The sequence below is a fragment of the Heterodontus francisci genome, unplaced genomic scaffold, assembly GCF_036365525.1.
Source record: "Heterodontus francisci isolate sHetFra1 unplaced genomic scaffold, sHetFra1.hap1 HAP1_SCAFFOLD_910, whole genome shotgun sequence".
Classification (NCBI taxonomy): Eukaryota; Metazoa; Chordata; class Chondrichthyes; order Heterodontiformes; family Heterodontidae; genus Heterodontus; species Heterodontus francisci.
Genome location: NW_027141879.1, coordinates 249,782 through 264,824, shown reverse-complemented (window position 1 = coordinate 264,824; position 15,043 = coordinate 249,782). Strand labels below are relative to the sequence as shown.

Below are 15,043 nucleotides of genomic sequence, written 5' to 3'. Positions count from 1 at the left end.
TCCCGCTGCCCCCTTGTGATATAAGCAGGCGACGTATTGAATGCGACCCCTCCGGGTGTTGAAGGCTGTTTCTAGAAAAATAGAGACCATTAAAGGCACCTAGGTGGGATCAAGGGAAGGATTCTTAAAAGGGTTGCAGAAGAGTCAAGAGGGGACTGTGAGAACAGAATTTTAGAATTTTAAGAACAGAATTTATGGGGACATTTAAGCTGAGATTAATCAATCATGTATTGCCAGCTTGGCCTTGCGGCTGCGACAGCGCATTGGCAGAAAAAGATATTATGCTTCAATGACTACTTTAAATACCTCTCCCCTCCACATACGATGATATTGTGTTATCATGGTATGATAAAAGGAGGGATTGTTGGAGAAATTTTCATAGCTTTGCTAATTATTACTTAACTTTGTAGAAGCAGAAAAACAGGACACAGCTTGTAGATGATCTAACCACAACCAACGGTCATAAATTGTAGACAGAACAGCGAACCACAATCAGACATTACGGCCAGATATGGTGTCTGGAGTGGGCATTGAATTAAGGAACTAGCTTGTTATTGCTGAAACTGATGTTTTGCTGACCTCGGACCCTGCATGGTGCACCGTTACGTAGGCAGTCTTGTGGGTGCTTATCTAATTGTGAAACTGTTAGCTCTGCCTTTTTTATACTATATAAGTCCACGGCGATCTGTAGCTCTTTGGGAGTCGCACTGAACCGCATTTAGGTAAGGTGTTTTGCCGGTTGATATCATGCAATAAAGTGTTTGATTCTCAACGTCTGAGTCCGGAGAATTTGTTCAACAATTGGGCACAATCTGGATTTTCTCCAACACATAGATAGGGTAGATAGCCAGAGTCTGTTTCACATGATAGGGGTTATGAAAACTTGAGGACATGGATTTAAGGTGAGAGGGAGGAAGTTTAAAGGGGAAATAGGGGTAATTTTTTCACACAAAAGAGTAGCGGGTATCTGGAATGAGCTGCCTGAGGAGGTGATGGAGGCAGGAAGGGTAGCAACATTTATGAGGCATCTGGACTGGTACTTGAATGAGCAAGGCATAGAGGGATATGGAATTAATGCAGGCAGGTGGGTTTATGGTCGGCATGGATGCGGTGGGCCGAATGGCCTGTTTCTATACTGTACGACTTCATGACTCTAAATAAATAGGTAAGGCGGTATTAGGCTAGGTGACCATAAACGTGGTCGAATAATTTAGTTTTAATGAGTATCTTCAAAGAGGAAAGAGAGGTAGTGAGACAGAGAGGTATGGAATGGATCGAGCTACAAAGTAAATCATTGTCTTCTCTGTTCTATCAAACACTCCCAGGGCAGGTACCGTGTGGGGTTAGATACAGTTGCCTCTATAGATGTCTCTCTTTCTCCACCTCCATCCAGATGGAGAGAGCAACAATGAGGAAGACAGAGATAGATGCAGAGAGACAGTAACGGCGAGAGGGATGGATAGCAATGGGGAGAGAGTACCAGAGAGAACAAGGAAGAGACTGGGATGGACAGTGTCGGTCAATGTGCTGTGTGCAGCAGCTTGGAAGGTACCACGCAGGTCCTGTTCTGTGATAAGTTACACACGTCTACAAAAATTCATTAAAAACTTAAAGGGACCACGCACAGGGCAAAAAACCAGGCCGCACAAAACAATTACATTGTCAACGGAACATTAGAGCCAGCTGTGGCTCAGTGGGAAGTAATCTTGACTCTGAGTTACACCATAGTGGGTTCAGGGCAGAGCACAAAATATAGGCTGATGCCTCCCATCAGAAAATCAGACCAGACCAGCGAGACTCAGAAAACGAATCTTGTGTTGAATTTCTGCGCCTCACTTTCTGGAATACTTTAGTGTTTGTTCAGAATGGTTACCCAGTGAGTTTTCGTTCCCCTGTAGGCTGACAGTTATCTAAAAAGAGATTATATCATCCTAATGCAACATTAAGGTATCGTTCGTACTGAGTGCAACAACATTTGTAGCGTCCCGTAATATAATCTACTTTGCTAGGGATAGGATCAGGATTTGATAATTTCAAAACACTGAGGTAAACTGGAATTTCCCTCGACAGTCATTTCAGTGCTTTTAATCAGCCCTGGAAGGAAAGTAAACCGAGAGACCGTCTAGCAGTGATGAATGTCAGATTTGATTGATTACTGCGGATTAATCAATTACATTACACAAAGCATACAGAATATGCTGTTAAATAGCGGGAAACAGGTTTCTTCCCATCCTGCATAAGGAAGTGCACCCTCTGCAGCTGTAGTGTCACCAAAAGCAGCCAAGTTAAAATGGCTAACAGATGTCGGTGGCTTTTTCCTGAGGTTCTGAGACAGGAGACAGAAACAGGCATAGATACACACACCGAAACAGATGGACAAAGTGACAGAGTGTGAGAGAAGAATATTTCGATTTACGAAAGGTATCCGCCCCTAAAACCCTCCAATTTGCTCTCCAACAAAGGACTGGACAGAGAATGGGGATGTTACTGATTGTTACAACTTGTCTCATCCTCCCTCTGTCTTTTCCTTTCTCATTTCTGTCCCTCTCCACCTTTCTCTGTTTCAGTATCTCTATTCCTATCTCTGCCGCTCTTTCTAACTCTGTCTCTCTCTATTTCTCCCTCTCTCCCTCTGGCCCTCCCTTCATCTCTCCCTCTACCTGTGTCTCTCTCTTGTGTGTAAATAGAGACGCAGCTAGGCCAGGTCTCTTCCATAATTAAATTGTTCGAGTATTTCACTTTTCATTCCATTGCACTATTACTGAGACCAGCTTTCAATACCAGAATTTTATGATTTACTTGAATTTGAATTCCATCAGTGGCTATAGGATGATTTGAACCCGTGTTCCCAAGTTATTAGCATGGGCCTCAGGATTGTTAGCTCAGTGACATTACCAGTACACCACCCTGTCACTCTGTCATCAAGCCAACAGAAGCTCCTTTGATTGAGAGCTGCTTCAGTTCATGTCCAGCTGTGCTCTTCTGCACCGTCATTTTTGAGAAACAATTCATGTATCTTCTGCAATGATAACCAGCCTCATTCGGTACGATGTTTAATAAAATATTACAAAATCAAGTTGACAATCACTTTCGAGTTCATTACTGTGAATAGAATATTTACCACCCTGTAGTGAGTTTAGGCTGTAGACTCTGGAATGGATTTTAGTACTAGAATTTGCAAACATTAACTTTTTCTATGAGTTGACTAATTTAACTTTTAGATTGAGTGGGTATTTCACGACCTTCCTCAGCTCCTCTCTGAATTTAGTCTGGGTCACAGCGTAAATACACGTGTTGGTGCAGGAACTGAGAAGCTGCAGCATTCCTGCTGTGTATTCTGTGATATAAAGAGGGTCATTGATGGAGGTAGGATATAGCTTTGTAATTCGCTGATAGATGTAAAATACAACCTGCGTCACCCATAACAGTATAAAACTGCCAGATATACTGAACAGTAAAATGATGGATTTCTTTCGATTCTCCATCTCTGGGTCATTGTGATTCTCTCCGTTGCTGAGGCACCGGAGTCTCCTGCGACCTCTACTGGCCGCTAAAATACGTCTGACCATCAGAACATTGAGCAGCAAAATCAGAAAGAACGGGACACAAGGAATTAAAATGCGGTGAAACAGCTCAAAGGCGTTCCATGTGGGGGAAGTATGGAAGCTCTGTTTCAGGATACAGTACCAGGGAACATTATCAATTATATACATAGGTTCAATTGTAAAGTACCAGGGAACACTTTCGAAAGTGCACAGCACGCTCACTGTTCCGATAACCACAGCCGCTGTTTTCTCAGTGCAATATTTTGTCTTCAGCTTCTCACAACAAATGGTTACAAATCGATCAAAGGTGAAAGCGACTGTCAGCCAGACAGAAACCATTGTGATTGCAAAAACCAGGAAACTAACTGAACTACAGATGGGAGTAATGGACAGGAATGAATCTGGGAAATAAATCGAAGGAATCTGCCTCAATATGGGATCTGTGATAACGACCAGGAGATCAGCCACTGCCATTCCCACCAGGTAGCGAGTGATACATTTGGAGAGACCACACTTTCCTCGGGACAGGATCAGAAAGAGATAGAAAGGAAAGCAGAGAAATTACTGATCAGACCACAAACTAAAACAGCAGTTTGACAGGATCCAGTGTGACATTTACAGCTTTGTTGCAGCATCCAGAACTTTCTGAAGATACTGGTTAGAACACAATTCTAAATTATTGATTGGGAAATTGATTTGTAAAGATAAAGGTGAAATAAAATGATCACCAGATACAGTCAGGCCGCCGTACCAGTGTGGAAGGGAGATGGGCGTTTTCAAACAAGGAATCCAATGGTTTAAATCCAGTTTGGCCTGCAGACTAGTAGCCGAGATAGTGGAGGGGAAGGGGAGAATGTTTTTGCCTGAACAGTTAAGAGAGCCAGCAGGGGCTATCTCAAAACGTGAAAAGGTCGAGAGCCGCTGTGGTGAGTTTGAGACTTCAGATCCGGAGGAAGAGGCCGATGGAGGCGAAGCAAGTGTGTGGATTGGAGGGAGAGAGAGAAAAGGTCATTTGGCTCCTGGAAGGGAGGCAGGTCCTGAAGGGTTTGGAAAGTGAACTAAGTGAAGCAAAGAATGCAGTCAGTAAATAACTGTTTCCACTTAGTTACTTACTCAGTTCAGAAATAATGAATAGGAGCATTCACTAAAAGAGGTTGAGGATATGACGGGATTAAACACATAGGGAGCGAGTCCAGCAGTAACACTCACCCAATCTGGCAAAATGCTCATCATACCTTCAATTCACAGTTTCACTGTAATCGTTCTGGAAAGTTCTGCAGTTCATCCTTGTGAAATATTCACACTATGGCTTTTCTCTTTCTCGTTCTCACGTCTCTCTCTCTGTCTGTCTCTGTTTCATTCTCCCTATTCCTTCTTGCTTGCTTTCGCTCTCAGTCAACTTTATCTATACACAGTTTGTATGCGCTCCAATCGCTTCTCCAGATTATGCAAGCCTCCACATGTTCATTCAACATGATTACTCAGATAAACCAACCTCCACAATCCAGCATGAGCACAACACAGAAAGTTCTGATGAAAGGTCACGGACCTGAAAAGTTAACTTTATTTCTCACTCCCCAGATGCTGACAGATCTGTTGTATATTTACAACAATTTCTGTTTTTATTTCAGATTTCCAGTATCTGCAGTAGTTTGACTTTATTTACTTATCCAACACAATGTCTCTGTATGGGTTACAATTTTCGTTTATCTAACATTGGCAGGACTCAATCCATCAACCTTATTCCGATCCAGAATCTGTATCCCAAGTACCAATTCCAATCCACATGAAGGCTGCTGTCTCGGAGTGACCCTTCGTAGATATTCTGACCCCAAGTTATGCTTCATACTCATTGTTACGACCGAGATTGGAGGCTTGCACTGTTAATTCAGTCCCACCTCTCCATAGGTCACAACATATTCTTTAAATTTTCCCACTTACTGACAGTCAACTATCGTCCACAGAATAGAACACGCTAACTATATTTCTTTACCGAACAACAAAATTAACAGTTTATTATAGAACCAGTCCTAACTCGTAATGAAGTTAAACAATATTACATAGATCATTTTTTAAAAATCCAACATGAAATTTTTAGAAAGTCCCGTTTTCTACCTTAACTCTTCCGCACGCACACACAATATAAAAATATATATATGAGATTTTTAGATCAGATCTCTATTCGAATCAAAAGAAAAACACACTCGGGCAGATCACTTGCCCACCCTTGAAAAAAAAAAGCAGATGAGACACAGTACAATAAACGGGGCAGCACAGTGGCGCAGTGGTTAGCGCCGCCGCCGCACAGTTCCGGGGACCCGGGTGCAATTCTAGGTACTGCCTGTGTGGAGTTTGCAAGTTCTCCATGTGACCGCGTGGGTTTTAGCCGGGTACTCTGGTTTCTTCCCATTGTCAAAGACTTGCAAGTGATAGATAAATTGGCCATTATAAATTGCTGCAAGAGCAGTCAAGTGGTAGGAAATATGGGATTACTGTCGGGTTAGTATAAATGGGTGGTTCTTGGTCGGCACAGATTCGGTGGGCCGAAGGGCCTGTTTCAGCGCTGCATAAATAAAACTGGCGCAAAGTCCAACCTCCGTGCACACACAGGCAAGATTTTTAGGATCTTCTAGAATTCGTTCTCTTCAGGCAGCGTTGAAAGATAATTTAGCGCGCCTTCTTGAAATAAAGGAAGCAAGAAGAATTGATGCGTTGAACTTTGCAGAGTCATTTTGGGAATTGCAAGAAAACGATCTACCTTGTGGTCTTCCGTTCGTCCTTGAAATTCTCTCCTTCCTTTGAGCAAACTTGACTTCTGTCTCCTTCCAGAAGACATCGCACACACACTGTGACTGACAACCAGTTTTCTGCCCCGCCAGATGTTCTCTGTTACTACTGGGCTTGTCCCTTCCAAGTAGTGCTTGTCACTTTTCTACCTCTATTGTAAAGGCTTCTGCTCGTCTTTAACACAAGCCATGTGACAAACAATAACACTGTTGTCAATCCGGCTTCCTTAGACTTCCTGATTAAAAATAAAAATTCTGACACAACATTTTTAGCTTAACGATGAATTCCTTTTAAAAGAAAATATGTATATACATATATATATATATTTAACAAAACAGAGTCACGTTCGTAACACCATGTGTCAAGCTGCAACAGTTATCCCCTCCTACCACATCATAGCATCACCACTCTTTGTTTCACTCTTGCGTCAGTCCATCAGATATTGAAACGTACATCTATGCTTTTGTCTCATCCACACTCGAATGTACCAATTGTCACCTGGCTGACGGACAATCCTCCACCGTCCATTCACTTGTGGATCCAACACTCTGCTGTTTTTGTCCTATCTCATACTAGGTTCCTTTGAGTGAAACACTGCTCTATTTGCTGACCTACATTGCATGGAGAATCCCAACACCTCCAGTTTACTTTTTCCTTCCTTGCATTTCAAAGCATCAAAATCTCATCTATCCCTATGAATTTATTCGACTGCATTGTACCCTTAATTCTTAATATGGTTGCCTCAAAAAATCTATCAACCTCAGTTTTGAAATTTTAATTTGAAATCGAGTGAAATATGTTTTTGACATGCAAACCTCTCAGGTTGTCCCCAGATCCTGGCTTCTCACAATTAAGAATCTATTGTCATGCAGACAGCCACCTGCCAAGAATGAGGCATATTAATTCTATCATATGAACATTGATTTCAAACTGTTACTGGAGTGAAGAAAGAACTTAAAAAATCTGCAGACATTTGGCTGGAAAAACATTTGCATACTAACAGACAGTGCTTGGCGGGACAAAAGTGTTACTTCCCTTATCCATTTATCTTAAAATGGACTTTGAGCACTAGGGTATGGTGTGCAAGAGACATTCCAGGTTGACTGCGAAGTTGGCCGAAGACACAAACGGACGTGGCCAAACCAGCTGGTCACATAATCTGCTGGGCAACCTGGATTTTCTGAATTGTACAGTTTGATCTCAGAATGCTCCTGGACTGGAAAGACATCTCGTGGCTGGCTCACCACAGCCTCTCCTGTCTGGCTCTCCCTCTCTTTCTCACGGAACTCCAGAGATCAAAAGTATAATTAGTTTACATGTTGTGAATAAACAATTGCATGTACAGATGCTGATAGTTGTTTAACCTCATCGTATGTACATCCCACAAATAAACTAGGACATAGATATACCCAATTAGGGTGGACCCACATTCCCACAACTGGCACTGACAGATAGAAACATAGAAAACAGGAGCAGAAGTATGCCATTATTCCCTTCGAGCCTGTTCTGCCATTCATTATGAGCATGGCTGATGATCCAACTCAGTAACCAGTTCCCGCTTTCACCCCATATCCTTTGATCCCTTTCGCCCCAAGAGCTATATCTAACTCTTTACCGAAGACATCTAATGTTTTGGCCTCAGCTGATTTCTGAGGTAGCGAATTCCACAGGCTCGCCACTCTCTGGGTGAAGACATTTCTCCTCATCACAGTCCTGAAAGGCTTACCCCGTATCGTTAGCCTATTCCCCGTATTCTGGACTCCCCCAACACCGGGAACATTCTTCCTGCATCTACCCTGTCAAGTCCTGTTAGAATTTTATAGGTTTCTATGAGAGCCCCCCTCACTCTTTGAACTCCAGCGCATATAAGCCCAACCGACTCAATCACTCTTCATACGTCAGTCTGGCCAGCACAGGATTAAATCTATCGACAATCGTTGAGGGAAGAACAGGATTGGCAGATAAATGTTCCAGGATTTAGAAGCTTCAGGCGGGATAGAGGGGGATGGATAAGGGGTGGGGGCGTTGCATTACTGGTTAAGGAGAATATCACAGCTGTACTGCGGGAGGACACCTCGGAGGGGTCATGCAGCGAGGCAATATGGGTGGAGCTCAGGAATAGGAAGCGTGCAGTCACGATGTTGGGGGTTTACAACAGGCCTCCCAACAGCCAGCGGCTGGTAGAGGAGCAAATATGTAGACAGATTTTGGAAAGATGGAAAGGTAACAGAGTTGTAGTGGTGGGTGATTTTAAATTCCCCTATACTGACTGGGACTCACTTAGTGCTAGGGGTTTGTATGGGGCAGAATTTGTAAGGAGAATCCAGGAGGGCTTCTTGAAACAATATGTAGATAGTCCAACTAGGGATGGGGCCGTACTGGACCTGGTATTGGGGAATGAGTCTGGCCAGCTGGTCGAGGTTTCAGTAGGGGAACATTTCGGGAACAGTCACCAAAATTCCATACGTTTTAAGGTACCTGTGGATAAGGATAAGAGTAGTCCTTGGGTAAACGTGCTAAATTGGGGGAAGCCTAATTATAACAATGTCAGGCAGGAACTGAAGAAAGTAGATTGGGGACGGCTGTTTGACGGCAAATCAACATCTGACATCTGGGAGTCTTTCAAACGTCAGTTGATTAGAGTTCAGGACCAGCATGTTCCTGTGAAGAAGAAGGATCTGTTTGGCAAGTTTAGGGAACCTTGGAGAAAGCGGGATATTGTGAGACTAGTCAAAAAGAAAAAGAAAGCATTCGTAATGGGTGGAAGGCTAAGAACAGACGAATCCCTTGAGGAATATAAAGACAGTAGGAAGGAACTTAAACAAGGAGTTAGGAGGGCTAAAAGGGGTCATGAAAAGTTATTGGCAAAAAGGATGAAGGAAAATCCCAAGGCTTTTTATACGTATATAAAAAGCAAGAGGGTAACCAGGGAAAGGGTTGGCCCACTCAAGGACACAGAAGGGAATCTATGTGTGGAGCCAGAGGAAATGGGCGAAGTACTAAATGAGTACTTTGCATCAGTATTCACCAAAAAGAAGGACTTGGTGGATGATGAGCCTGAGGGAGGGAGTGTAGATAGTCTCAGTCATCTCATCATCAAAAAGGAGGAGGTGTTGGGTGTCTTGCAAAGCATTAAGGTACATAAGTCCTCAGGGGCTGATGGGATCTACCCCAGAATACTGAGGGAGGCAAGGGAAGAAATTGCTGGGGTCTTGACAGAAATCTTAGTGTCCTCATTGGCTACATGTGAGGTCCCAGAGGACTGGAGAATAGCCAATGTTGTGCCTTTGCTTAAAAAGGGAAGCAAGGATAATCCAGGAAATTAAAGGCCAGTGAGGCTTACGTCAGTGGTAGGGAAATTATTAGAGAGGATTATTCGGGACAGGATTTACTCCCATTTGGAAACAAACGAACATATTAGCGAGAGGCAGCATGGTTTTGCGAAGGGGAGGTCGTGTCTCACTAATTTGATTGAGTATTTTGAGGAAGTGACAGGATGATTGATGAAGGAAGGCTGTTGGATGTTATCTATATGGACTTCAGTAAAGCGATTGACAAGGTCCCTCATGGAAGACTAGTACAAAAGGTGATGTCACACGAGATCAGAGGTGAGCTGGCAAGATGGATGCAGAACTGGCTCGGTCATACAAGACAGAGGGTAGCAGTGGAAGGGTGCTTTTCTGAATGGGGGAATGTGACTCGTGGTGTTCCACAGGGATCAGTGCTGGGATCTTTGCTGTTTGTAGAATGCATGAATGATTTGGATGAAAATGTAGCTGGTCTGATGAGTAAGTTTGCGGACGACACAAAGGTTGGTGGAGTTGCGGACAGTGATGAGGATTGTCAGAGGATACAGCAGGATATAGATTGGTTGGAGACTTGGTCGGAGAAATGGCAGATGGAGTTTAATCCAGACAAATGTGAGGTAATGCATTTTGGAAGGTCTAATGCAGGTGGGAAGTACACAGTAAATGGCAGAACCTTTTGGAGTATTGACAGGCAGAGAGATCTGGGCGTACAGGTCTACAGGTCACTGAAAGTTGCAACAGAGGTGGATAAGGTAATCAAGAAGGTATACGGCATGCTTGCCTTCATCGGTCGGGGCATAGATTATAAAAATTGGCAAGTCATGCTGCAGATGCGCAGAACTTTAGTTACGCCACACTGAGAATATTGCATGCAATTCTGGTCGCCACACTACCAGAAGGATGTGAAGGCTTTGGAGAGGTTACAGAAGAGCTTTAACAGGATTCTGCCTGGTCTTGAGGTTATTAGCTATGAGGAGAGGTTGGATAAACTCGGATTGTTTTCACTGGAACGACGGAGATGGAGGGGAGACATGATAGAGGTTTACAAAGTTAAAAGCGGCATGGACAGAGTGGATAGTCAGAAGTTTTTTCCCATGGTGGAAGAGTCAGTTACTAGGGGAAATGAGTTTAAGGTGAGAGGGGAAAAGTTCAGTGGGGATGTGCGAGGTAACATCTTCATGCAGCGGGTGGTGAGTGCCTGGAACTTGCTGCCGGTGGAGGTGGTGGATGCAGGTACGATAGCGACGTTTAAGAGGCATCTTGACAAATACATGAATAGGATGGAAATAGTGGGATAAAGTCCCCGGATGTGCAGAAGACTTTAGTTTAGGCAGGCATCAAGATCGGCGCAGGCTTGGAGGGCCGAATGGCCTGTTCCTGTGCTGTACAGGTATTTATTCTTTGTTAATACATCGAATAAATAAAAGTGAGCGCCTCTTTCAGAATACACCCTATTTGAAATTTCGTCTCCTTCAGCGTTAATGTGCACAGTTACATTGTGGGTTTGTTCAATCAACAAAACTACTGCATCAACACTGCGATTTAGAATCTTCAATTAACTGGATTGACTCCTGATTCCCACAAATCCTGTCCAAACTGATGTAACATAAAATCAACACATTTACAATTAAATCATCTAACAGTTAGTGAATTGACCCGCAGTGAATCAGAGAAGGAGATGCTAAATTGGTGAGCAGCCAGCTCAGTTCAGTTGCCAGACCTCTGAAGCAGCATCAGATTCCGACAAGGAAATACTTCTGAACAGTGATAACCAACAAAATATTGAAATCTCATTGAAAATCACTCTTGGGCCTGCATTTTAAAAGGGTGTCACCGAAATAGCTGACGGGTTGAATAATTTCCGGCTTGCACAGACGGTGCCAAGTATCACCAATTCCAAATGCGGCGGCACATTAACATGGCCGCGGCTGTTGACCCCGATTTCTCGATAACGCGGAGAGACAGCGGGAGAGCAGTCGCTGGGAATGGCGTCCGACAGCAATGCCCAGTCGCTGGCGTCATTTTTAAAGCCCTGAATAATCACTTAAATTTTTAGAGGCACCGTTAATTTAACGTTCAGAAAATGGAATTAAAAAACATTTCCATGCCCTCTCCCACCACCCCCAATGGAATTACACATCATTCCTGCCCTTTGTCCCACTGCCCCCACTCCCAATACCTATTGCTAATATTTGACCTTCCACCTGCCTCCCCCAAATTTTGGAACCTTTGACCTTTACGCCTTCCCATTACCGCTTCGACCAATCTGCAGCATTGTAACCCCCGTTGCCCCCTGCCACACTAGGAAAATCACCCCCCCCACTGCCGTCCAACAGGTGTCGCGCCTCCTTTCCCCCAACGGAGATTGGAAGTTGAGGCTTTACCAGCCGCCACAATGAAGATCCAAACCAGCAGGCAGAATCGTTGCGGCCTGCACATTAATGAAAGAAAGGCATGCATTTGCATATTGTAAACCTGCCGCCGTTGAGATCAGGAAGGGTCGTGCCGGCAGCTGGTTTGGTGGTTGGCATCACGTAGTGCGATCTTCATGCCCCCTCCTCCCAGCCACCGTCCCAGCGTCGGGGACCCTTTAAAACCCAGTCCTTAATGTTGTTGAACCAGGACACTGAACTGCCTCATTATAAATCAACCAAAATTCGATTCATGAAGCTATATCGCTTCTCAGGTTAGTTCCACAACTCCTGATCCTCTTAGAACCTTTGAAGGGAACACACCGTGATCACCATGTACAGTTTTGTTCTCCTCATTTAAGAACGAATATACATGCATTGAGGGAATTTGAGAGAAGCTTCAGTCCGAAGGCCCCTGGTGTTGTCGGGGCTTTCTTGTGACGAAAAGTTGAACAGTTTCAGCCAATATACTTCAGAGTTTAGAAGTATGAAACAAATATTGAAATATACAATTCTGAGGAAGCTTCACAGGCAGATGTTGCCCCTCGAGGGGGAATCGAGAACTAAGGGGGGGGAAAGGTACACATTTCAGGTGGAGCTGAGGAGGAATTTATTTTCCGTGAGAGTCATGAATCTTAGGAATTCTCGACCCCAGAGAATTATTTATTTGATTCAATTAATTAATCGAATTTAAATCAATTTTCACCAGCTTCTGTTTTGGGATTTCATTAGTGTTTCATCTTGTACGGGCTTTCCAACAGTTTACTGCAGATGTAACCAATATTCACGGGTAATTATTACTTTAAAAGAATCAGGCCCCATTCGTTTTTGTATAGAAAAAGCATAACAAAGAAAGTAAGTTTGTTTCAGTGGAGAATATTGTTACAGTCATTTACACGATACATTGTACATGTTCCAGGGAACAGCAATGTCATTGCTGATGCTTTGACCAGAATTTTATTATTATTCGTTCATGGGATGTAGGCGTCACTGGCCAGGCCAGCATTTACTGCCCATCCCTAATTCCCCTTGAGAAGGTGGTGGTGAGCTGCTTTCTTGAACCGCTGCAGTCCATGTGGGGTAGGTACACCCACAGTGCTGTTAGGAAGGGAGTTCCACGATTTTGACCCAGCGACAGTGTAGGAACGCTGATATAGTTCGAAGTCAGGATGGTGTGTGACTTGGAGGGGAACTTGCAGGTGGTGGTGTTCCCATGTATTTGCTGCCCTTGTCCTTCTAGGTAGTAGAGATCGCGGGTTTGGAAGGTGCTGTCTAAGGAGCCTTGGTGCATTGCTGCAGTGCATCTTGTAGATGGTACACACTGCTGCCACTGTGCGTCGGTGGTGGAGGGAGTGAATGTTTGCAGATGGGGTGTCAATCAAGCGGGCTGCTTTGTCCTGGATGGTGTCGAGCTTCTTGAGTGTTGTTGGAGCTCCACCCATCCAGGCAACTGGAGAGTATTCCATCACACTGATGAATTGTGCCTTCTAGATGGTGGACAGGCTTTGGGGAGTCAGGAGGTGAGTTACTCGCCGCAGGATCCCTAGCCTCTGAACACCTTGCAGCTACGGTATTTATATGGCTACTCCACTTCAGTTACTGGTCAATCGTAACTCCTAGGATGTTGATAATGGGGGATTCAGCGATGGTCATGCCGTTGATTGTCAAGGGGAGATCTTTAGATTTTCTCTTGTGGGAGAGGTCATTGCCTGGCACTTGTGTGGCGCGAATGTTACTTGCCACTTATCAGCCCAAGCCTGGATACTGTCCATGTCTTGGTGCATTTCTACACGGACTGCTTCAGTATCAGAGGAGTAACGAATGGTGCTGAACATTGTACAATCATCAGAAAACATCCCCACTTCTGCCCTTATGATTGAATGAAGGTCATTGATGAAGCAGCTGAAGATGGTTGGGCCTTGGACGCTACCCTGAGGGACTCCTGCAATGATGTCCTGGAGCTCAGATGATTGACCTCCAACAATGACAAGCATCTTCCTTTGCACTCGGTATGATTCCAGCCAGCGGAGGGTTTACCCCCTGCTTCCCATTGACCTCAGTTTTGCTAGGGCTCCTTGATGCCATACTCGGGCAAATGCTGCCTTGATGTCAAGGGCAGTCACTCTCACCTTACCTCTTTGGTAAGCTCTTTTGTCCATGATTGAACCAAGGCTGTAATGAGGTCAGGAGCTGAGTGGCCTTGGCGGAACCCAAAATGAGCGTCACTGAGCAGGTTATTGCTACGCAAGTGACGCTTGATGGCCATGTTGATGACACCTTCCATCACTGTACTGATGATTGAGAGTAGGCTGATGGGGTGGTAATTGGCCGGGTTGGACTTGTCCTGCTTTTTGTGTACAGGACATACCTGGGCAATTTCCCATATTGCAGGGTAGTTGCCAGTGCTGTAGCTGTACTGGAACAGCTTGGCTAGGGGCGCAGAAAGTTCTGGAGCACAGGTCTTCAGTACTATTGCCGGAATATTGTCAGGGCCCATAGCTTTTGCAGTATCCAGTGCCGTCAGTTATTTCTTGATATCCAGCGGAGTGAATCGAATTGGCTGAAGTCTGGCATCTGTGATGCTGGGGACTTCAGGAGGAGGCGGAGATGGATCATCAACTCGGCACTTATGGCTGAAGATTGTTGCAAATGCTTCAGCCTTATCTTTCGCACTGATGTGCTGGGCTCCCCTATCATTGAGGATGGGATATTTGTGGAGCCACCTCCTCCAGTTAGTTGTTTAATTGTCCACCAGCATTCACGGCTGGGTGTGGCAGGACTGCAGAGCTTAGATTTGATCCGTTGGTTATGGGATCACTTTGCCTGTATATCGCATGCTGCTTACACAGTTTGGCATACAATTAGTCCAGGGTTGTAGCTTCACCAGGTTGACACCACATTTTTAGGTATGCCTGGTGCTGCTCCTGGCGTGCCCTCCTGCACTCTTCATTGAACTAGGGTTTGTCTCCTGGCTTGGCAATAATGATAGAGT

General features: G+C 44.5%; 1 protein-coding gene across 1 annotated transcript; it reads right to left on the bottom strand.

Moving 5' to 3' along the window:
- Nucleotides 1-3,194: 3,194 nt before the first annotated feature.
- LOC137365591 (probable G-protein coupled receptor 139) lies at nucleotides 3,195-4,019 on the bottom strand. The gene has a single exon (XM_068027977.1). It carries the CDS (start codon nucleotides 4,017-4,019, stop codon nucleotides 3,195-3,197), a length of 825 nt encoding a protein of 274 aa, XP_067884078.1.
- Nucleotides 4,020-15,043: the final 11,024 nt, after the last annotated feature.

Bases quoted from the DNA above. Each gene is read 5' to 3' on its own strand.
- LOC137365591 (XM_068027977.1), bottom strand. From the start codon at position 4,019: ATGGCAGTGGCTGATCTCCTGGTCGTTATCACAGATCCCATATTGAGG.